Here is a 22,239-nt window from a genome sequence, read left to right as displayed (position 1 = left end):
TAATTTTTAAGAAATTGTGTAGTTTAGCAAACAGGTTATCTGCTGGATATCACTGTTTACGGTTTAAAATCATGGAAATGTGCTATATCCACAAGTTTTCTATAGATGTCAAAAAAAAAGTGGAGGCATTTACCTCGGTATTAACACTATAAGAGCGACTTTCCCCTTAAACATTAACTAACTGCTAGGTGACTACAGATCATTTTGCAATGGTACATATATTACCAGATAGTGATAAGGAAGTATCATCTGGTTAGCTGGTAACCAACTTCAGCTACTTGCCAACAGTTTTGCTCAAAACAGAAAACACAAAGAGCTAGATTAGTGGACTCCTTTATTAACAAATGTACATTTATTTGTCTTCGGGCTTGTTGAAGCAGTATGTCAGACAGCACTTGCCACAGTAATGCCTATCAAAGTGACTTGCCATGAAGACACCAGCTCCACACTCATCTGAAGGGCATTCACGTCGCAGGCGGTGGATTTTACCGTTCTCATCGACCTGCAAGAGACCACACCAGCTGATTAACACACAGGGCTATTCCACAAAGCTGAGTAACACCAATACCTAAACAACTTCGGAGACTTGGCCAATACACTCTTAGCCTGCTATGCATTAGTACTTTATGATAGAGGGAAGGAAAAACATTTACATCATGCAGTGATGTCTGGAACTCTAGTTTTCTGTACTTCACAAAACATGGGTGCCAAGCTTAACCATACACAGTATCCCAATAATTTTTTTTTTTTTTTTTAAACATAGCCCATGTATTAGGACAAATATGATCATACATGGTTTAATGTGGAGATGCCTGGGGGCAAGGGCAGATAATGGGTAATCCAAATGCTGATAACCATAAGTTCACAACTGAAACTAAACCAATGTTTTTGCAGCACAATCAGGGTTATTCACTAAACCATGAGTTGTTGGAATTCACCAGGGAATCACTCAAATGAAGCAAGGATCCATAGCTACATCCGTACGTAAACCATCTGTAGCCTATGTTATGAGAGTACCTTGTAGTACTTGAGCACGGCAAGTGTGACCTTCTTTCTCTTATGCTTGTTCTTTTTGGGAGTGGTGTAAGACTTCTTCTTCCTCTTCTTGGCACCACCTCGGAGCCTCAGCACAAGGTGAAGAGTGGACTCCTGGGAGAATAGAGTCAGGTCAAAATGTGAAACCGTAGCAAAAACAAAGTGAGGCACTACCATAAAACATGAATATACTGAGCTCTTAAAACACTTTGGATATATAAACAGACATAAAGGACAATCCAACCATTGCTGTATTAACTAGACATGTTCTAACTGCTAACTAGCACCAACAGAAATTTATAAAGGCTGATCAATTCCAACAGACCTGGCTTGAACAGTCATTTACATTCACAGAACTCCAGGTTAGCATTAGAATTTAATTTTAAGGAAAAAAGAAAAAACTATTCAGAACACTAGCTGCATGGAATGAACACGTTCTTTACAGAACAATTATTCATGAGTTAATTGGTCTAAGCAGGCATCCTTACATTGCACAAATTGCTTAATATCCCCCCCCCCCCCCCCCCCTAAAAAAAGAAAAAAAAAGGAACACAATATGTGCAATGCATTCTGGGCTTGTCATCTACTAGTGTGCAGACCATTTTACCAGCACATTTACTGGCTTAAACTTGACATGGTGCTCTTTGGGAATAAGATCTCTTTGTAAACACCCTATGTGACCTTTTAGCAGCCTTTAAACAGGTTACAAAGTCAGCCAACATCTTGCCACATGATAAACTATTTACATAAAATTACCCAATACAGAGCCATTAAAAACAAAAAGCAGCTGTACCACAGTAAGTTAATGTCGCACAATGGTTTGCCTAGCGATAAAGGTACAGGTTTCTGGTTGAAAGCCATACCTTCTGGATGTTGTAGTCAGAAAGAGTGCGGCCATCCTCCAGCTGTTTGCCAGCAAAGATCAATCGCTGCTGATCAGGGGGAATGCCTGGAACACAAAAAACGCACATTAGAAGCCATTTTAAAAAAAAACTCACACAATAAAGTCATAAGGGACAAGCACGCACAATCTATAAAGATACTGCCGGCCACTTCCGACAATCCACAGCCACCAAAGCATCAAGGACTTAACCTGCAGTTAGAATAGCAGAAGCTGTGTCTGTATAAACTTAAAGAATAGGAAGCTACTCCCAAGGAAAGCAAGCATTCATAAAGACAAGGTTTACTTAAAAGTCAACACATTTGCAAAGTTCAATATTTCAGACAGTTTTCCATAATGTAACTAAGAACTTTGCATAACAAGCATAGATTTGAAAACAAGTTTCAAGATGGGGGTCTTGATATCTGCCACCATGTTCTCATATTTGAAAATCCACCAACCTACCTTCCTTATCCTGAATTTTAGCTTTGACATTTTCAATAGTATCAGACGCTTCAACCTGTCCAAAAAAAAAAAAAAAGCAAATTTTTTATATATCACTAAAAAAAATAGGCAGAACTCAAAGCAAAAGGTTTGAATTTAAATTATATAGCACTTATTGCTGAACATACACATCTAAGTTTAATATTGCGGTCACTAGCAATGGTTATGGGAATAAGGCATATTGCTCATTACAAGATAATATCTATGGATGCTCCGTAAACATTCGTTTTGTACATTTGCACATGCGCAAGAGTACAACACAGACATGAAGTGCCAAGTGCTGAAGATGACAGCAGCCAATGGGTACAGTATCAGGCAGTACAAGTACAACTCACCCACACTTTTATCCCATTCTGAAGAAGCCACTTATGGTGAAACGCGTTTATGGTTATTAATTCTGTATTTTAGATCAATAAAAGTTTTTTGGCTACCTTATTGTACCAATCCTCTTTATTGCACTGTCTATGCACTTTAAACTTTTTTTTTTTTTTTTACCTATTCCTGGCATTTGGCATTAACCTTTCCTGGTTACTTTTACTTCCACTGGCAATTTTAAAGTTCCAGTACTCCAAGAAATCCTAGGTGGGGATCATACCACCAGCGCCTATCCATAGAGCAGTACCGCTGCTCTATCTTTGTGAGTATTATTTATTTCCTCTACTACTCTCTTAACCTATCACAATTGAGAGCACTATTGCTGCTTTTTATTTTTCTATATTGGAGCCTTGGATCACCAGACGGTGCTGACTGACGTATCGCCGCTACAAATCCTATAAGCGGGGATTATATCGCTGTACGCTATCCACACCAGAGCTGGCCATAGCTCCCTCAAATGTGAGTTTTTTACCTCTTCTTATCTGCACACTGAACCACATCAAAATTGAGAGCACTATTGTCGCTTTCTGTCTCTCTTTTCCGAGTTCTGGACTACCAGACGGTGTTGACGGAGACCCCCTCCCTACATATCCTATAAGCGGGGATTATACCGCTGTACGCAATCCACACCAGAGCTGGCCATAGCATTCTTGAATGTGAGTTCTCTACATTTTGTTACCTATCACACCCTGAACTTTCATACTATACCATTAGTCACCTCTACCTCTCTTGTATTTACATATACGGAACGGTCTACACTAGACGGATCCACAGAGGAACTCTATCAAGTATCCTAGACCATCTATTGGCACCCTATCAATACTTTACTGGACTATCTACCCTTATTTGGCGCAGCCCTTCCATATCTTTTTGTATCCACCCACACTGTATCCCCTTGCCACTGTACAAGTAGTGATGTCACCATTGGAAGACTTTGCAAAATATGCAGAGACCCCAAAAGGTAAGACTCTAAATAGGCACTCCCACTATTCACTGTAACAGTTAAGTTACCTACAGATCTTTGGCACTATTCCACAACACTTTCACATTATCAATATTAAATTTCCCTGACCTAGACAGTGCAGATTGCTGAAATCACATTATCAATGTGTAGTAGGGTGGGTTAAAGCCCCTATGGAGAACCTTGCTCAAACTAATGAACCAAGTCTATCTTCAGAATGTAAGCTCACAGGCAGGGCCCCTTTGGTCGATTTATATTGTATTTTTCCCTAATTGTACAGCCCTGCAGAATGTGTTGGCACATTATAAATGCCAGTAAAAAAATAAATGTTGAAAACTTCATTGCCTGACAATAGCAGCAGCCAAGTACAATCTATCCTTCACATGTCGCAGCGAGCCACCAGTGCCCCATGGGCCCGCAGCGAGCCACCCGGGCCGGCTGTGCCCACAGGGAACCACTCAGGCCGGCTGTGCCCACAGGGAACCACTCAGGCCGGCTGTGCCCACAGGGAACCACTCAGGCCGGTTGTGCCCACAGGGAACCACTCAGGCTGCATATTACTGCCTGGATTGCACATGGCCAGCATAAAGCCATGCAGGATGGATAGGCCCTGACTGCACATGGCCAGCACCCAGGATACACCACGGTTGGGAAATACAGAATCAGATACCGCATTCACTAAAGTGCGAATTTCCAGGATTTAACCTCAAAATAAATTAAATAAAACCATTCCGCATGTACGCTGTCACAATATAGGAGCAGCGGCCACACACTGAAACTCCCTTCATAAACAGAACAATGACAGACTCGCACAATAGTGAATCTCGCAGGGAGCTCGGACACTGGGCCTGGCCCCTTACCGCCGTGTCACGGGGCCCGGATACCAAATAACGTGGGGGACCCCCATAACCACTGACATAACCATAACCACCGCATGCCCGGCCAGCGTGCACCGCCATAACTATAACCACCGCGCCATGCCCCATTCACGGGGCCCGGATAACGTGTGGGACCCCCAGACCACCATAACCACTGTCATGGCCGCCCGGCCAGCCCCCCTCCATGTCCAGCCAACGTCCACCATAACCACCGCAGGCCCGGCCAGCGAGCACCACCATAACCACCACCCTCTCCATGTCCAGCCCTGGCCGGCCATAACCACTGTATACCCTCCATGCCCGGCACCCCCCCCCCCCCCATGCCTGGCCTGCGTCCACCATGCCCCCCCGCCATGACCAGCCCAGCCGCACCTCGAGGGTGATGGTCTTCCCGGTGAGGGTTTTCACGAAGATCTGCATGTCGGAGCCGGATCCACCTGCGGGGGAGAGAGAGGAGGGTTAATGTCCGCCATGCCCCGACCCCGCCGGGCTCCGAACCCCCCGGGTAACCCGCGACCATCCATCGACCTCCGGAGCGCCATCCCAGCACTCACCTCCTGCTAATGGCGGATCTGGAGAGAGAGGGCTTCCTTCCGGCGGCACGGGGTCTCCTACCCTCCGCGAGCGGGCTGTGGGCGGGGCTAGCGGGCCTGCGCAATGCCTGAGCGGGCCGTGGGCGGGGCTAGGGGGCCTGCGCAATGCCTGAGCGGGCTGTGTGCGGGGATAGGTGCCCAGCGCAATGCCTGAGCGGGCTGTGGGCGGGGCTAGGTGGCCGGCGCAATGCCTGATCGCACCGAACACTCGCCTTTATCGACTTGCTTCGACCTCCTGATCTATGTGTAATCTTCTCTAATTTTCTCCTTTGCGCTATAATAAAAGTAAACTCTTCATAACCGAGGACCCCAATACAGCAATGCATGCCGGGATTTGTATTCCTTGGTCACGTGTGTTTGGTCGCCATATACACTAAGAATATTTTTTTTTCTAATGATATGCACATATTTCGGAGCCAAAGTGATTTATTCAGCTTAGACTAAAAAAGGAAACTCTCTTCTATGTAAAGAAATAGCCCTATAATAGCTTAATTTTTATCATCGAACTACATCTCCCGTGATGCACCTGCCTCTCCTGCCCTTGTCGCTAAAGTCCTTCTCTAGTCTCGAACAGCAACGCCCCTGGCAACAGTCCCTAGCAACAAGATTGATACAGAGAGACTAATGTCAATGGCAGGGACTGGGACAAGGTAACAATGTTACTCTTCCAGGATGCAAAGAGTTCTCTGATATTAATATGGTAAAGCTGACCTGCCTTGTATTATTATTATTATTATGTTATTATTTATATAGAGTGTTTTACAACTACCCCTCCCACAGCTGGACAAATATTATCATTGATAAAGCGCCAACATAGTCTGCAGCGCTGTACAAATTATGCAATAGACATTGAAGTAAATTGAAAGATTTCAACGTAAATATACTAAAGGCAGTGAGGGGTTAGCAGCAATTTGTGTCCAAATCCATATTCTTGGTATATCTGAGTGTATTACACAGCCCCACAGCAATAATACTCACCCCGATTCTAAAAAAGCCCAACCTTGACCCTAACTCCCCGTCCAACTACCGCCCTATCTCGCTACTGCCTTTTGCTTGAAAGACTTGTGTATGTCAGGTTTGACAGACTTCCTCGAGTCCAATTCTCTGCTCGACCCACTTCAGTATGGTTTCCACACTCAGCACTCTGTGGAAATGGCTCTGACCAACGTATAAAACGACCTACTAGATGCAAAATCTCATGGTCACTACTCTATCCTTATTCTCCTTGACCTCTCCACTGCTTCTTCTCATCTTCTCAACACAGCTTCTTCTCATCTTCTGTAATCTCGGTCTACGAGATATTGCTCTCTCCTGGTGCACCTCCTACCTCACCCAGCGCTCTTTTAGTGTTTCTTTCTCTGGCTCTGCCCCTTCCTTACAACCTCTCTCTGTTGGCGTCCCCCAAGGTTCAGTCCTTGGTCCCCTACTGTTTTTGAGCTACACTGCCTCCATTCGTAAACTCATCCAATATCACTTCTATGTGGATGACACGCAAATCTATCTGTCCTCCCTTGATCTCTCCCTGCCCCTCTTAACTAGTGTCTCTGACTGCCTTTCTGCTATTTCTAACTGGATGGCTGCCCACTTCCTTAATCTCAACTTGTTCAAAACAGAACTTCTGGTCTTTCCTCCCTCAAGTGTTGCTACTCACGTTTCTGTCTTTCTCCACCTTATTGGTGCTACCATCAGCTCCACCACGCAGGCTCCTTGTCTAGGTGTTGTCTTTGACTCCGACCTCTCCTTCATCCCTCATGTCCAGTCTATCTCCAAATCCTGCTGCTTCTATCTCAAAAACATTGCGCACATCCGCCTCTACTTAACGCCAGATGCGGCTAAGGTGCTGGTCCATGCCACTGTCCTCTCTAGCCTTGACTACTGCAATCCACTTCACACTGGTCTTACGTGCTCCCTTTGCAGTCTATAATGAATGCGAGGCTCATCTTCCTGTCCTTCCACACCTCCCACGCCTCACCCCTCTGTCAGTCCCTGCATTGGCTTCCCGTAAGATATAGGGCTCAATATAGAATTCTAGTTCTTGCTTTCAAATCTCTACATAACGCTGCTCCCACCTATCTATCCTCCCTAATACACAAGTATGTCCCGTCTAGGCCACTACGCTCTGCCGAAGACCTGCGTCTATCCTCTGTTCGTACTCCCACCTCTAATGCTCGCATTCACGACTTCTCTAGGGCTGCACCATTCCTGTGGAACTCCCTTCCCTTTTCCGTTAGACGCTCACCCAGTCTCCACTCCTTCAAAAAATCATTAGAAACTCACTTTTTCACAAAAGCATATCAATTAAACTGTTAATGGCTCCAAAACCCCCACACTAAGTCTTCATTGAATACTATTCTACCAATCTACTTCCCTAATACTTCTCTAACCTTTTGTGTCACTTTACCCCACTCCCTCTAGCATTTAAGCTCATTAAACACAGCCCTCAACCAGTGGCGTACATACCAGGGTCGCAGGGGTCGCAGTTGCCCACTGGGCCTGCCTCTTCTCTTGGGGGCCCCAGGAGCCAGCCACCTCAGAGCCCCCCGAGGCTGGCCCTGCTTACACCCGGCGGGCAGTCAGGCTGGCCGGTGCGCGAGGGAGCACTCTCCCCTGAGTGCTTCCTCTTCAGCTCCCTCGCGCACCGCACTGATACCGGAGCCGGAAGATGACGTCATCTTCCGGCGCCGGCATCCCTACACGGCGCGCAAGGGAGCTGAAGAGGAAGCACTCAGGGGAGAGTGCTCCCTCGCGCACCGGCCAGCCTGACTGCCCGCCTAGGAGCCCAGCAGCACCACTGGACCCCAGGGAATCCCCTCAGCACTCCAAAAGGTAGGGAGGCTGGGGGGATTAAATAAAAAAAAAACATGTGTAAGTGTGTGAGTGTTAGTGTGTGTGAGTGTGTGTGTGAGTGTGTGTGTGAGTGTTAGTGTGTGTGTTAGTGTGTGTGTGAGTGTCAGTGTGTGTGAGTGTCAGTGTGTGTGAGTGTTAATGTGTGTGAGTGTTAATGTGTGTGAGTGTTAATGTGGGTGAGTGTTAGTGTGTGTGAGTGTTAGTGTGTGTGTGTGTGTTAGTGTGAGTGTTGGTGTTTGTGTTAGAGTGTGTGTGTCTGCTAGTGAGTGTCAGTGAGTGTGTTACTGTGTGTGTCTGTTACTGAGTGTGTTTGTGTGTGTGTGTGTGTTAGTGAGTCTGTTTTATGTCTGTTAGTGAGTGTGTGTTTGTCAGTGAGAGTGTATGTTTTGTAAGTGACTGTGTATGTATGTCTGCCGCTGAGTGTGTCTCTGTCAGTAAATGTGTGTGTCTGTTAGCTAGTGTGTATGCATTTGTTCGTGAGAGTGTGTGTGTGCGTCTTCAGCACTTACCTTTCTCCAGCGCCGGACTCCCATGGCGCTGGGGATCTCTCCGCCTCTCAGCTCCGAATGCGCATGCACGGCAAGAGCCGCGCACGCATTCAAACCGCCCATAGGAAAGCATTACTCAATGCTTTCCTATGGACGTTCAGTGTCTTAAAATGGCGGAAGCGCCTCTAGCGGCTGTCAGTGAGACAGCCACTAGAGGCTGGATTAACCCTCAGTGAAACATAACAGTTTCTCTGAAACTGCTATGATTTCAGCTGCAGGGTTAAAACTAGAGGGACCTGACACCCAGACCACTTCATTGAGCTGATGTGATCTGGGTGTCTGTAGTGGTCCTTTAAGTGTGTGTGCATCTGCATGCACTGGCGTACATACCGCGGTCGCAGCCCTGCAACCCCTGCGACCAGGTGCCCGCCGCCATGTGTTGCTGCCCCGGCCCGCGCAGAGTAAGCGCGAGGGGGGGGGGGGGGGCCACGGATCAATTTTCGCACCGGGGCCCCATGGGTCATGTGTACGCCACTGCCCTCAACCCCTCTTTTTCTGTGTGTCAAACTTGTCTGGTAACAAATGCATGTTTGTTAGGCCACCCATTGTAAAGCACCACAGAATATTTTTACGCTATATAAATATAATAATAAGAAGAACTAATAAGAACTAGGAATTTTGATTGGTGAGGGATGGGAGGTCTGCTATATGGGTCTGGCAGCAGCATTTATTATGGATTGTAAGGCAATCTGGGCTTGAATGAAACCTGGTAATAATGATGACTTTCCAGCCCCAATACTGCTGCAAGAAAGTCAGAGCTCCATCACCTAATCATCTGCCATAAGCAAAGCCTGATTAAAAAACGTTCCAACCCCAGTACTTCCGTTCTCTGTTAGACGCTCACCCAGTCTCCACTACTTCAAAAAATCATTCAAAACTCAGTTTTTCACAAAAGCATATCAATTAAACTGTTAATAGCTTCCCAACTGATTTCGCTCATGCAACTGTCATTAAAAAAACACACTAAGCCTTGAGTGGATACTGTTCTACTAATCTAATTTTCTACCCCTACTTTTACCTTTTGTGACACTTTACATCATTCCCTCTCAGGGCCGGACTGGCCCACCGGGATACCGGGAAATTTCCCGGTGGGCCGCGGCACCTGGGGGGCTGGAGAGTGAGAGGGAGCCCTGCTGTCTAATAAAATCGCGGCCGCCGGCCGCATGTCAGTGCCGCCGGGTGGCCGGTCCGGCGGCACACTCTGAGGTGATTACTCACCTTGCGGCCGGCAGCCCCATCTCCTGTGCTGACAGCTATGCTGCTGTCAGTATCAGTGAGTGTGCCGGGCGGCCGCCTAAGCGATGCAGCAGCACACTCACTGATACTGACAGCAGCATAGCTGTCAGCACAGGAGGACTGAGGGAGGGGGCGGAGCTAACTACCAAGCTCCCTCGCGGTTCCCATAATTCCCAGCATCTACAGATCATAGTGTAGGGATTACTCTATGATCTGTAGATGCTGGGAATTATGGGAACCGGGAGGGAGCATGGTAGTTAGCTCCGCCCCCTCCCTCAGTCCTCCTGTAGCAGCAGCAGGTACAGAGAAAAATAGGGGAAGGGGAAGGGGACAAAAAGAGGGGAAGGGGGGGACAAATAGAGGGGAAGGGGGGACAAATAGAGGGAAGTGGAGGACAAAAAGAGGGGAAGGGGGACAAATAGAGGGGTAATAGAAACACTGGGGAAGGGGGGACACAGAGACTGAGAGGTAATAGAGAGACAGTGGATGGGGGGGACAAAGAGAGGGGTAATAGAGAGACACCAGGGAAGGGGGGGGGACAAAGAGACAGAGGGGTAATAGAGAGACAGGGGATGGGGGGACAAAGAGAGGGGTAATAGAGAGACACCAGGGAAGGGGGGGGACAAAGAGACAGAGGGGTAATAGAGAGACACCAGGGAAGGGGGACAAAGAGGCAGAGGGGTAATAGAGAGACACATGGGATGGGGGTACAAAGAGACAGAGGGGTAAGAGAGAGACACAGGGAGGAGATGGGGAAGAGAGACTCAGGGAGGAGAGGGGGAAGAGAGACAGGAAGGAGAGGGAAGAAAGAGACACAGAAGGTTTGTTGGCTGGGGCTAAGAACAACACAAAAGGGGCTAGGGAAAGAGAAATACAGAGGCTGGAGAAGGGTAAAAAGAAACACAGGGACTGGGATGAAGTAAAAGAAACACAAGGGTCGCTGTAAGAGAAAAAAAGGAGACAATTGGAGACAAGATACACTAAATGAGGTAAAGGTAATAGACGTAAATTGATGTGATCCTGACAGTAATACACACACACACACACACATATATATATATATATATATATATATGTGTGTGTGTGTGTGTAATGAGCACGTATTGGCCCAGTCTTGTTGCTAGTTGCATACTCATGCACCATAACATATTTAAAGTGAAGAGCGCACCCATAGAACTTCAAAATAAACAAGCTAACTTCATTTTTGTTTAGTTGTGCAATTGCAGACATTCAGCATTTCAGTCCCATTACTAAAATGTCCTTAATAGGCCAAAGTAGTTGTACTGGAACATTGATTACATGCAAATGTACGTCTACTTAAAATATAGGCACTCTTTTGTTTATTTTGAAGCCCTATATGCGTTCTTTCGTTGGAGTAAGAGTTTTCAATTTCAAGTTATTTTTTCACCCTCTATATCAGCACACTATGCTGGCGCGACGCATTATTGGGCTGGTATAGAATTTTTTTCCAGGGCTGCTTTTAGTTTCCAGTCCGGCCCTGTTCCCTCTAGCATGTAAACTCATTGAGCAGGGCCCTCAACCCCTCTGTTCCTGTGCGTCCCACTTGTCTGGTTACAATTACATGTTTGTTAGTCCACCCATTGTACAGCACTACGGAATTTGTTGGCGCTATATAAATAATAATAATGGCAGAGACAAGCAAGTGATGCATATAGACAAGAAATTTGACATAATGTTGGTCAGTAAGATTTAATGCTCATATCTAACTCCCTTCTCAGTGATGATTTCTACATATGGTATAAGAAAAAAATGGAAGTTTTAGAAGATAAGTAAGTAGAAATATAGATCAGGGTGTTGCAGTGGATGTGATCTACTTGGATTTTGCCAAGGCATTTGATACGGTTCCACACAATAGGTTAGTCTTCAAACTAAAGGAAATTGGTCTAGATGAATATTCTTGTTCTTGGGTAGAACATTGGCTTAAACATAGAGTACAACGAGTTGCCATAAATGGTAAATTTTCAAGCTGGACAAAAGTGGTAAGTGGTGTCCCTCAGGGTTCTGTTTTGGGACCGCTTCTATTTAACATATTTATAAATGATCTTGAAATGGGCATTGAAAGCCATGTATCAGTGTTTGCAGATGACACAAAACTTTGTAAAGTAATAAAATGTGAGCAGGATATTGCCTTGCTGCAGAAGGATTTGGATAGATTGGGGGACTGGGCACTAAAATGGCAGATGAAATTTAACGTAGAAAAATGCAAAGTTATGCACTTCGGGGTTAAGAATGCACAAGCAATTTACACCCTAAATTGTAGTGAACTAGGGATAACCACACACGAGAAGGATTTGGGAATTGTTATAGACAACAAATTAGGTAGCAATATGCAATGTCAATCTGCCGTTGCTAAGGCCAGTAAGATTTTGTCATGTATAAATAGGGGTATAAATTCTCGAGATAAAAATATAATTTTGCCTCTTTATAAATCGCTGGTAAGACCACACCTTGAATATGCTGTGCAATTTTGGGCACCTGTTCTAAAGAAAGATATCATGGCACTAGAAAAGGTCCAGAGACGTGCTACAAAATTGATAAAAGGAATGGAGCATTTTAGTAATGAAGAAAGGTTAAAAAATGTAAATATCTTTAGTTTGGAAAAACGGTGCCTGAGAGGGGATATGATAACATTATACAAATATATTCGGGTCCAGAACAAGCCATTATCTGTAAATCTATTCATAAACAGGGCTATACATAGGACACGAGGTCACACATTTAGGCTTGAAGAAAGGAGATTTCATCTTAGGCAAAGAAAAGTTTTTTTTACAGTAAGAGCAATAATGATATGGAATTCTCTGCCTGAAGAGGTGGTTTTGTCAGAGTCTATACAGATGTTTAAACTGCAATTGGATAAATACTTGCAAAAACATAACATACAGGGAGATAATTTCTAATTAGTGGGGTAATAGCTGCTTGATCCAAGGAGACATCTGACTGCTGGTTTGGGGTCAAGAAGGAATTTTTTCCTAGTTTGTTGCAAAATTGGAAGCGCTTCAGACTGGGTTTTTTGCCTTCTTCTGGATAAACAGCAAAAACATATGTGAGGAAGGCTGAACTTGATGGACGCAAGTCTCTTTTCAGCTATGTAACTATGTAACTATGTAACTATGTAAGATACAAATGAACAACCCTTACATTTTTTTACTAGCTGAATCCTGTCACTGAATTGAGCATATGTAATTCAACAGCTGAAGGGATGGAGATAAACTATACTAGTTTAAATGGCCAATGCAGACCTATCCTAATATGAACACAGGGGCGGACTGACCGGTCGGGCACTTCGGACGTGGTCCGAGGGCCCGGCCGGGAGGGGGGCCCGCCGCAGCCGTGCACATAATGTGCACGGCTGCAAAGTTATTCAGTGTGGGGAGATCGGGGAGATCGGGGCCCGGGCCCGGCGCTGTATGAGGAGGAGGAGGAGGAGGAGGAGGAGGGGCCCGGTCTTGTGCGCGGAGGCGCGTCGACGTCACTACGTGACGCGATGACGTCGACGGGCGCCGCCTGCACGGGACCGGAATCCACACTACAAAAAAGAGGGGAAGGCCATTTTCTTCACATCCCAGGCCCAGCAACCAGCAACCAGCAACCAGCCAGGTCAGCCACAGACCCCCCGGCCCCAGCCACAGACCCCCAGGCCCCATCCACAGGGCCCCAGCCACAGGGCCCCAGGCCCCAGCCACAGGGCCCCAGGCACAAGGCCCCAGCCACAGGGCCCCAGGCCAGCCCCAGCCACAGGGCCCCAGGCCCCAGGCCAGCCACAGACCCCCAGGCCCCAGCCACAGGACCCCAGGCCCCATCCACAGGGCCCCATCCACAGGGCCCCAGGCCCCAGCCACAGGGCCCCAGGCACAAGGCCCCAGGCACAGGGCCCCAGGCACAGGGCCCCAGGCCAGCCCCAGCCACAGGGCCCCAGGGCCCAAGCCACAGGGCCCCAGGGCCCCAGCCACAGGGCCCCAGCCAAAGGGCCACAGGGCCCCAGCCACAGGGCCCCAGGGCCCCAGGGCCCCAGCCACAGGGCCCCAGGCCCCATCCACAGGGCCCCATCCACAGGGCCCCAGGCCCCAGTCACAGGGCCCCAGGCCCCAGCCACAGGGCCCCAGGCACAGGGCCCCAGGCACAGGGCCCCAGGCACAGGGCCCCAGGGCCCCAGCCCCAGGGCCCAAGCCCCAGGGCCCCAGCCACAGGGCCCCAGCCACAGGGCCCCAGGCCACAGGCCACAGCCACAGGGCCCCAGGCCACAGCCACAGGGCCCCAGCCACAGGCCCCAGGCCAGCCAGCAAGCCACAGGCCCCAGGCCAGCCAGCAAGCCACAGGCCCCAGGCCAGCCAGCAAGCCACAGGCCACAGGCCAGCCAGCAAGCCACAGGCCCCAGGCCAGCCAGCAAGCCACAGGCCCCAGGCCAGCCAGCAAGCCACAGGCCCCAGGCCAGCCAGCAAGCCACAGGCCAGCCAGCAAGCCCCAGGCCCCAGCCAGCAAGCCCCAGGCCCCAGCCAGCAAGCCACAGGCCTCAGCCAGCCCCAGACCCCAGGCCAGCCAGCCCCAGACCCACTAGCCGGCCAGCCACAGGCCCCAGGCCAGCCGGCCCCAGGCCACCTAGCCAGCCAGCCACAGGCCCCAGGCCAACTAGCCAGCCAGCCACAGGCCCCAGGCCAACTAGCCAGCCAGCCACAGGCCCCAGGCCAACTAGCCAGCCAGCCACAGGCCCCAGGCCAACTAGCCAGCCAGCCACAGGCCCCAGGCCAACTAGCCAGCCAGCCACAGGCCCCAGGCCAACTAGCCAGCCAGCCACAGGCCCCAGGCCAACTAGCCAGCCAGCCACAGGCCCCAGGCCAACTAGCCAGCCAGCCACAGGCCCCAGGCCAACTACCCAGCCACCGACAGGCCAGCAGCCGGCGACAGGTCGGCCACAGCAGCCAGCCACAACCCAGCAGCCGGTCACAGGCACCCACAGCCCTGCAGCCGGCCACCACAGGCCGCCAGCCGGCCACCACAAGCCAGCCGGCCACCACAAGCCAGCCGGCCACCACAAGCCAGCCGGCCACCACAAGCCAGCAGCCCAGCCGCCCATAGGTCAGCAGCCCAGCCGCCCATAGGTCAGCCGCCCACAGGCCAGCAGCCGGCCACAGCCCAGCAGCCGGCCACAGGCACCCACAGCCCAGCAGCCGGCCACTACAGGCTGCCAGCCAGCCTGCCTATAGCAAGCCCACAGCCTGCCAGCAAGCCACAGGCCTACAGCCAGCAACAACACAGCCTGCCAGCCAAAGCCAGTAGGCACACAGCTTGCCAGGTGCAGCCTGCCAGCCGGAGCCAGCAAGCCACAGCCTGCCAGCTGGAGCCAGCAAGCCCACAGCCTGCCAGCAAGCCCACAGCCTGCCAGCCGGAGCCAGCAAGCCCACAGCCTGCCAGCCGCAGCCACCAAGCCCACACCCTGCCAACCAGCAACCGTAATTGAGGTAAGAGGAGCCAACTTGGCCTAGGTATCAGCGAGCTATGTTGTGTTGCTGTATTGTGAATAGGAACCAGAGTGTTGGAGAGACCCCCCCTCCAGGCTCCATTAGACTCCATTGTAGTGTGATGTAATTCCAGTAAAATACAAGTTTAGCAGGCTAAGATTGCCACAAGGCATATGTATGTATATGTGTTTGTAGTATCAGTTAGTTAATTACACGTAGCTAAGATACTGTTATCACTGTACTGACCAGGTGCAGGAATGTAAGAACTGGAATTACGCGTCCCTCTCCTTTGTATCAGATGAGCCACGTGGTTAGACCGGATGGATGAGTTTAGACTCTATTTATTAAATAGGTTAAGGGTATGTGTGGGTGTAGTTAATTGTGGGAGGAGCTACAGTGCTATATAAGGAATGTACTCTATGTATTCAGTACTCAGACTTTGCTGTATTTTGGTGACGCTAGTCCCTCTGAGTCCCGATCGGTGATCCAATAAAGAATCTCTTCCTTCCTGAAGAAACCTGTGTCCATCTCTCTGTGCTTGGCTTCCGTCAGTTTCTCCGGTATCATTTGGTGCATTGGCCGGGAAGCTCATCGTTCAACGGTAGCTGAGAGGCAGAGGCGTGAGACGGTCTATCTTTGCCCACGTTCTCTACGGCTGCACCCCTGAACTTCTGCGTGGACCTCCCTTCGTCTCGGCGCCACTGGTCTGTTGTCCAGGAGATCATCGGCCTCTACGTGAGAAGTGCTGGGGTGTCCCCGTCGATGAGTGTGAACTCAGGTTCAGGAACGAGGAGGTAAGACAACTGCTGTTTTAGACGGCAGGACCCACTAGGGGTATACCGATTGTGCGGTAGGCCCAAAGGGGTTTTGAATCTGTGTATCTGCCCCCTCTGTCGGAGGGAAGGAGCGAAGGCGCACCGCTCGATCGAACGCTCTTTAGTCAGACCGTTTGATTTGGTTAGTCAGGCGGGGTCCTGGTGTAAATAGCCCTAGCCGGACACCGGTGTCTTGTCTAGACTAGCGTTCTAGGGTGTATATTACGTTCGCTAGGTCGGAGGGACCGGGAGACTAAGCGGCGCCTGTGTAAATTCGGTTCGCTAGTTCTCATCCTATCTGGGCTAAGTGGGAAGGCGTGTAAATTTGGAACCCACTAGACTTTTGATAGTGCGACTAAGAGGCGCCTGTGTAAATTCGGTTCTCTAGCTCGCTATATATGTGGTGATTGGGCAGTGTGGCTAACCAAAACGGGTGTATATAGTTTTAGGTAGTCCATTCAAGGTACTGGCCAATAGTTTAGTTGGGAATTGTAAATGTGTTAACGATTGTTTTAGTAAAGTGTATATCTTGTTAGATAGCGCGAGCTCAGCCGTCTAGCGAGAGTGTTAATAGTGTGTTGCTGTATTATAGTGCACGGTACCATAACCCTGTATATTTACTGACATTATATAATAAGTACTAATCATTGTCGTCCATTGCATGTTTAACACCATAACCACTAATAATTGTATTGTGACCTTAACTTGTGCTTTGACCTATGCTAACCGTACTGTAACCGCTATTTGTAAAAGACGATGTTACTGGGGTTTGTTATAGACGGGTAATTCGTATATAGAGAATTATAGCGTGGGTGACTGTATAGTTACGCCAAAGGGCATAATATTGATTATATAGTGACTGGTGTAACAGCTGTGTGTGTACGGGAATTCCCTGAGTGTTTATTGTTATTGTGTACATTTCACTTGGTAACCGTACCACGTGGTGCTGTTGCCAGAGGAAACGGGTGTGACTGTTGAATAGTACGCGTGTATAGTATTCGTTGTCGACGACGTTCCATTGTTAAGTATGGGTGCGTCGCAGTCAACGATTCCGGATCCCTTAGGATGTATGGTTAAGAATTTTAAAAAGGGATTCAAAGTTTGTGATTTTGGGGTAAAGATGTCTCCTGTACGTTTGGTCACTTTGTGTACTAGGGAGTGGCCTACTTTGGTTGCGGCATGGCCGCCACGTGGCAGTTTGGATCCAACTCTGGTACAGCGCTTACACGTGGCTGTATCGGGTAGGCCTGAACTTTACGGCCAGTTTCCTTATATTGACTGTTGGAGACAGGCCGTAAATGACTCGCCAAAATGGCTCCAGACATGCCACGAGGAGCAGTGTCGCCTCATGGTAGCTAGGACTTGCTCGTCCACTAGGACTGGTGTTAGGCCCATTTTGGACACGCCCCCTGAGTCCGAGATCCCTTTGCCGCCCCCTTACTTTCCGTTAAGAAGAAGTGACGCAAACGCAGGAAGTCCTGCACCCCTCCCCTCATTACCCTCATCCACTTCCGCTTCCTCCTCCAGTACAGGATCCACCCCCCCTCGTACTAAATCTCCCCTTCTGGAACCAGAATCCACCCCCATTAGAAACGAATATCCTGATTTGGCGCCACTTCAGACTTCCGGTCAAGCTTCATCTAGCTCGGCTCGAAGTGTTTTATTTACGACCTTTTCCCAAAACCGACCTCCCACATCCCCATACCCTATCTCTCCCCGACCGGAACCCATGACTGACGCCTCTCTACGTAGCCCCATCCAAACCCGACAGTTGACTGGTGCCCAACAATTAAAGCACTATCAGATGCCTCTTCGTCTGAATCCCGGGTCAGCTTATATCGATGCCGCAGGTCAAATGGCACACGCTGACCCAGTCTTCGTATATGTCCCATTTACCACAACCGATCTTTTAAACTGGAAGACCCATAATTCCTCGTATACTGAGAAACCACAAGCTATGACTGATCTGTTCACCTCAATAGTACAGACGCATAATCCGACATGGGCTGATTGCCAGCAGTTACTAATGACTTTATTTAACAATGAGGAAAGGACAAGAATAAATCAAGCAGCCATTAAAGCATTAGAGGATAGAGCCCGTGCTTTGAACCAAGCCAATCCAGCAGCATGGGCCGCGACACACTATCCCAACACCGATCCCGATTGGAACGTAAATGGTGCTGATATGGTTCAACTCAGAGCCTATAGAGACGCTATAATTGCTGGCATGAAAGCCGGAGGAAAGAAAGCCATTAACATGTCGAAGACAGTTGAGGTGATCCAGAAAAGCGATGAAGCGCCCAGTGTCTTTTATGACCGATTATTGGAGGCATACCGCTTGTATACCCCCTTTAATCCGGAAGACGCAGACAATTCCCGAATGGTTAACTCCGCCTTTGTCAGCCAAGCATACGGAGATATTAAGCGCAAGCTACAAAAGTTAGAAGGGTTTGCAGGTATGTCCATCACCCAACTAATGGAGGTAGCAAATAAGGTCTATATGAACAGGGATACAGAAAGTAAGAAAGAGGAAGAGCGCAAGATGCGTAAAAAGGCTGATATGCTAGCGGTAGCGATCGCAGGCGTAGATAAACGGGGCCCAGATAGAGGCAATAATAGATGGAGTAGGGAGCCTTTGAGTAGGGATCAATGCGCGTATTGCAAGGAAGAAGGGCATTGGAGGAACGAATGTCCGCAAAGAGAGCAGTACGAGAGAGACCAACCCAGGGCAGGCTACGGAAACTTTAGAGGTAGAGCGAGAGGTAGAGGAGGCCCCGGAGGGAGTAATGGTTATAGAGGGAGTAATGGGAACAGAGGAAGTGTTAGGGAAGACAGGTATATTCCAGCAGCGCAAAGGTCCCGCGATAGAGAAGGTAGGGACTTTGTAGGATTGGCTGACACTGTCATGGAGGACTATTGATACCGACCGGGCTCCTTCCCCCTTGGTCGAGCGGAGCCTATGGTCGATGTATCAATAGGGGGGAAAAGGAGTGCGTTCATGATCGACACTGGTGCTGAACATTCAGTGGTGACTAATCTAGTTGCTCCTCCATCTGGAAGGACTATTACTGTGATAGGAGCAACTGGAAGAAGTGCTGAAAAACCGGTTCTTAAAAGTCGACTCTGTACATTGGGAGGCCACGTAGTAAAACACCAATTCCTTTATATGCCTGAATGTCCAGTCCAATTGCTGGGACGTGATATGCTATCAAAATTACAAGCGCAGATTACGTTCCTACCAAATGGAACAACATCCTTAAAGTTTAATGGACCTTCAGGTATTATGACTTTATCCGTACCAAAGGAAGAAGAGTGGCGACTTTATACAGTGTTGACTAGCCAAAACCCTAGGAGTGATGAGACATTATTTAACATACCAGGAGTTTGGGCAGAGAACAACCCACCAGGACTGGCCCGCAATATTCCACCAATAAAAATTGAACTGAAACATGGGGTTTATCCAGTGAGCCTAAGACAATATCACATTCCGCAGAAGGCTAAGAAGAACATCCAATCCTATCTGGATAAGTTCATACGGTATGGTATCCTAAAATTCTGTACTTCCCCCTGGAACACCCCATTGCTGCCTGTTCAAAAGCCCGGTACAGATGAGTATCGACCTGTACAGGACTTAAGAGCAGTCAATGATGCGGTTGTTAGCATACATCCAGTTGTACCCAATCCATATAACCTGCTTGCTTTAATTCCGGGCGGGGCTACTTACTTCACAGTCTTAGATCTCAAAGATGCCTTCTTTTGCCTCCGAATTGCCGCAGAAAGCCAATGTATTTTCGCTTTCCAATGGGAGAACGCTGTAACGGGCTCAAAACGCCAAATGACTTGGACAAGACTGCCCCAAGGGTTTAAAAATTCACCTACCCTATTTGGTTCAGCTCTAAGTCAAGATCTACTGGATTTCGAGTCTATCCCAGGAGAATGTGTATTGTTACAATATGTAGATGACTTGTTGATAGCAGCAGTTACAAAAGAAAAATGTCAGCAAGCAACGCACGATCTACTACATATTCTCTGGAAGGCAGGATACAAGGTGTCCAGGAAGAAGGCTCAGTTGTGTTTGCCAACTGTCAAGTATCTGGGATTCCATATCTCTGAAGGTCAAAGGATTATGGGGCCAGAGAGAAAAGAAGCTGTCTGCCAAATACCAATACCCAAGAATAGAAGACAAGTGCGAGAATTCTTGGGGGCAGCAGGCTTCTGTAGGATATGGATTCCCAGCTATGCGATACTGGCAAAACCTCTGTACGCAGCCATCAAAGGTACAGAGCACGACCCCTTCTTATGGACCCAAGAACAGCAAACGGCATTTGAAGATGTGAAGAAGGCTTTGATGAGTGCCCCAGCATTAGGTCTACCTGATCACACACGACCATTCTACTTATATGTACACGAGCAAAGAAGAATGGCTGTGGGAGTATTGACACAGTACTTGGGATCATGGCAAAGACCTGTTGCCTACATGTCTAAGCAACTGGATGCAGTGGCCAGCGGACTTCCACCTTGTCTAAGAGCCGTAGCTGCAGCCGCCCTGCTAGTAGCTGAAGCCGATAAACTCACTCTGGGTCAAGAACTTTATGTACGAGTCCCACATGCAGTACAGACGTTGTTGGATTACAAAGGAAATCATTGGTTTAGTAACAGCCGCATGACCAAGTATCAAGCAATGTTGTGTGAAAACCCAAGAGTGCATTTAGAGACTGTAAACACCTTAAATCCAGCTACCCTTTTGCCGCAACCTACTGAAAGTCAACATGATTGTTTGGAAGTAATGGATGAAGTATTTTCAAGTAGACCAGATCTTCGTGATTTTCCCATCCAGAACCCCGATGTTCAATATTACACCGACGGCAGTAGTTATGTGAAAGAAGGGATCCGCTATGCAGGATATGCAGTGACAACAATAGACAAGGTGATAGAAGCTCGGCCACTGGCGAAAGGAACATCAGCACAAAAGGCAGAATTAATAGCACTAACACGAGCGTTACAATTGGCTGAAGGTTTAAGAGTAAATATCTATACGGACTCTAAGTATGCGTTTTTAACCACTCATGCCCACGGAGCTTTGTATAAAGAAAGAGGACTACTGAATTCAGAAGGCAAAGAAATCAAGTACGCAGCTGAAATCCTACAACTATTGGAAGCAGTGTGGGAGCCGAAAGAAGTCGGTATCATACATTGTCGAGCGCATCTGAGAGGAGATGGTGATGTAACCAAGGGAAATCGGATGGCAGATAGTGCAGCTAAGCGTGCTGCTGAATCAGGAAGACAGGAGTATGTGGGGCATATAGCTGCTCTTATACCAACTCCACTGTCCCAATGGACTCCAGTTTATACAGCTCAAGAAGAGGAGTGGTTAAAGACTGAACCGGGAAAGTATTTGGAGAACAAGTGGTATCAGCTAGAAGATGGAAGAATAGTCATACCAGCATCACTAGCGGTAGAAATTGTCCAAAATTATCACAACGGGACACATTCTGGGAGAGACAGTACTGAAGAATCTCTCAGGAAACATTTCTACATACCAAGATTGTCCAACTTGACTCAGGCCATTGTACGCAGATGTGTAACGTGTGCTAAGAATAATGCAAGACAAGGACCAGTAAAGCCACCAGGAGTCCAGTTTATGGGGGGACTCCCCATGTCCGATCTACAAATAGACTTTACAGTAATGCCTAAATCGGGTGGACATCGTTACCTGTTGGTAATTGTGTGCACCTATTCAGGCTGGGTAGAAGCATGTCCTACTCGTACAGAGAACGCAGGAGAAGTTGTAAGATTCCTGCTACGAGAAATAATACCCCGATATGGACTACCCTGTTCTATAGGATCGGACAATGGTCCAGCTTTTGTTCATCAGTGCCTACAACAACTGACTCATATGCTTGGTATAAAGTGGAGGCTTCATACTGCATATAGACCCCAGAGTTCTGGTAAGGTAGAGAGAATGAATAGAACTATAAAGAACCAGTTGGCTAAAATGTGTCAGGAAACCCAACTTAAGTGGAACGTTCTCTTACCCATAGCTTTATTGCGAATCCGCAGTACCCCTACCAGAAGGATGGGCCTCTCTCC

At 48.3% G+C, this 22,239-nt stretch overlaps 2 protein-coding genes across 3 annotated transcripts in view; one reads left to right on the top strand and one right to left on the bottom strand.

Moving 5' to 3' along the window:
• Positions 1-317: 317 nt before the first annotated feature.
• RPS27A (ribosomal protein S27a) lies at positions 318-5,203 on the bottom strand. The gene is made up of 6 exons (XM_063441488.1): positions 5,188-5,203; positions 5,006-5,070; positions 2,381-2,435; positions 1,899-1,984; positions 1,018-1,149; positions 318-502 (listed from the first exon to the last, which is right to left on the bottom strand). Exons 2-6 carry the CDS (start codon positions 5,051-5,053, stop codon positions 353-355), a joined length of 471 nt encoding a protein of 156 aa, XP_063297558.1. The 5' UTR covers positions 5,054-5,070; positions 5,188-5,203; the 3' UTR covers positions 318-352.
• Positions 5,204-5,811: 608 nt separating this feature from the next.
• The window catches only part of CLHC1 (clathrin heavy chain linker domain containing 1), a 52,187-nt gene continuing 35,759 nt past the window's right edge, over positions 5,812-22,239 (top strand). Inside the window, exon 1 of one of the 2 annotated variants that reach the window (XM_063441486.1) lies at positions 5,812-5,876. The gene's annotated coding sequence lies outside the window, so the exon portion shown is untranslated. Of the gene's footprint in view, positions 5,927-22,239 lie in introns of both variants that reach the window. The other variant, XM_063441485.1, reaches the window with a different exon arrangement.

Source organism: Pelobates fuscus, chromosome 2, assembly GCF_036172605.1.
Source record: "Pelobates fuscus isolate aPelFus1 chromosome 2, aPelFus1.pri, whole genome shotgun sequence".
Lineage (NCBI taxonomy): Eukaryota > Metazoa > Chordata > Amphibia > Anura > Pelobatidae > Pelobates > Pelobates fuscus.
Note: the sequence above shows the minus strand (reverse complement) of the source record. Positions and strands in the feature narration are given on the sequence as shown.

Bases quoted from the DNA above. Each gene is read 5' to 3' on its own strand.
- RPS27A (XM_063441488.1), bottom strand. From the start codon at position 5,053: ATGCAGATCTTCGTGAAAACCCTCACCGGGAAGACCATCACCCTCGAG. The intron at 1,150-1,898 runs GTATGGCTTTCA...CTATTCTCCCAG, and splicing joins CTGACTACAACATCCAGAAG to GAGTCCACTCTTCACCTTGT. The intron at 503-1,017 runs GTACTCTCATAA...GGTCTCTTGCAG, and splicing joins CCGTGCTCAAGTACTACAAG to GTCGATGAGAACGGTAAAAT.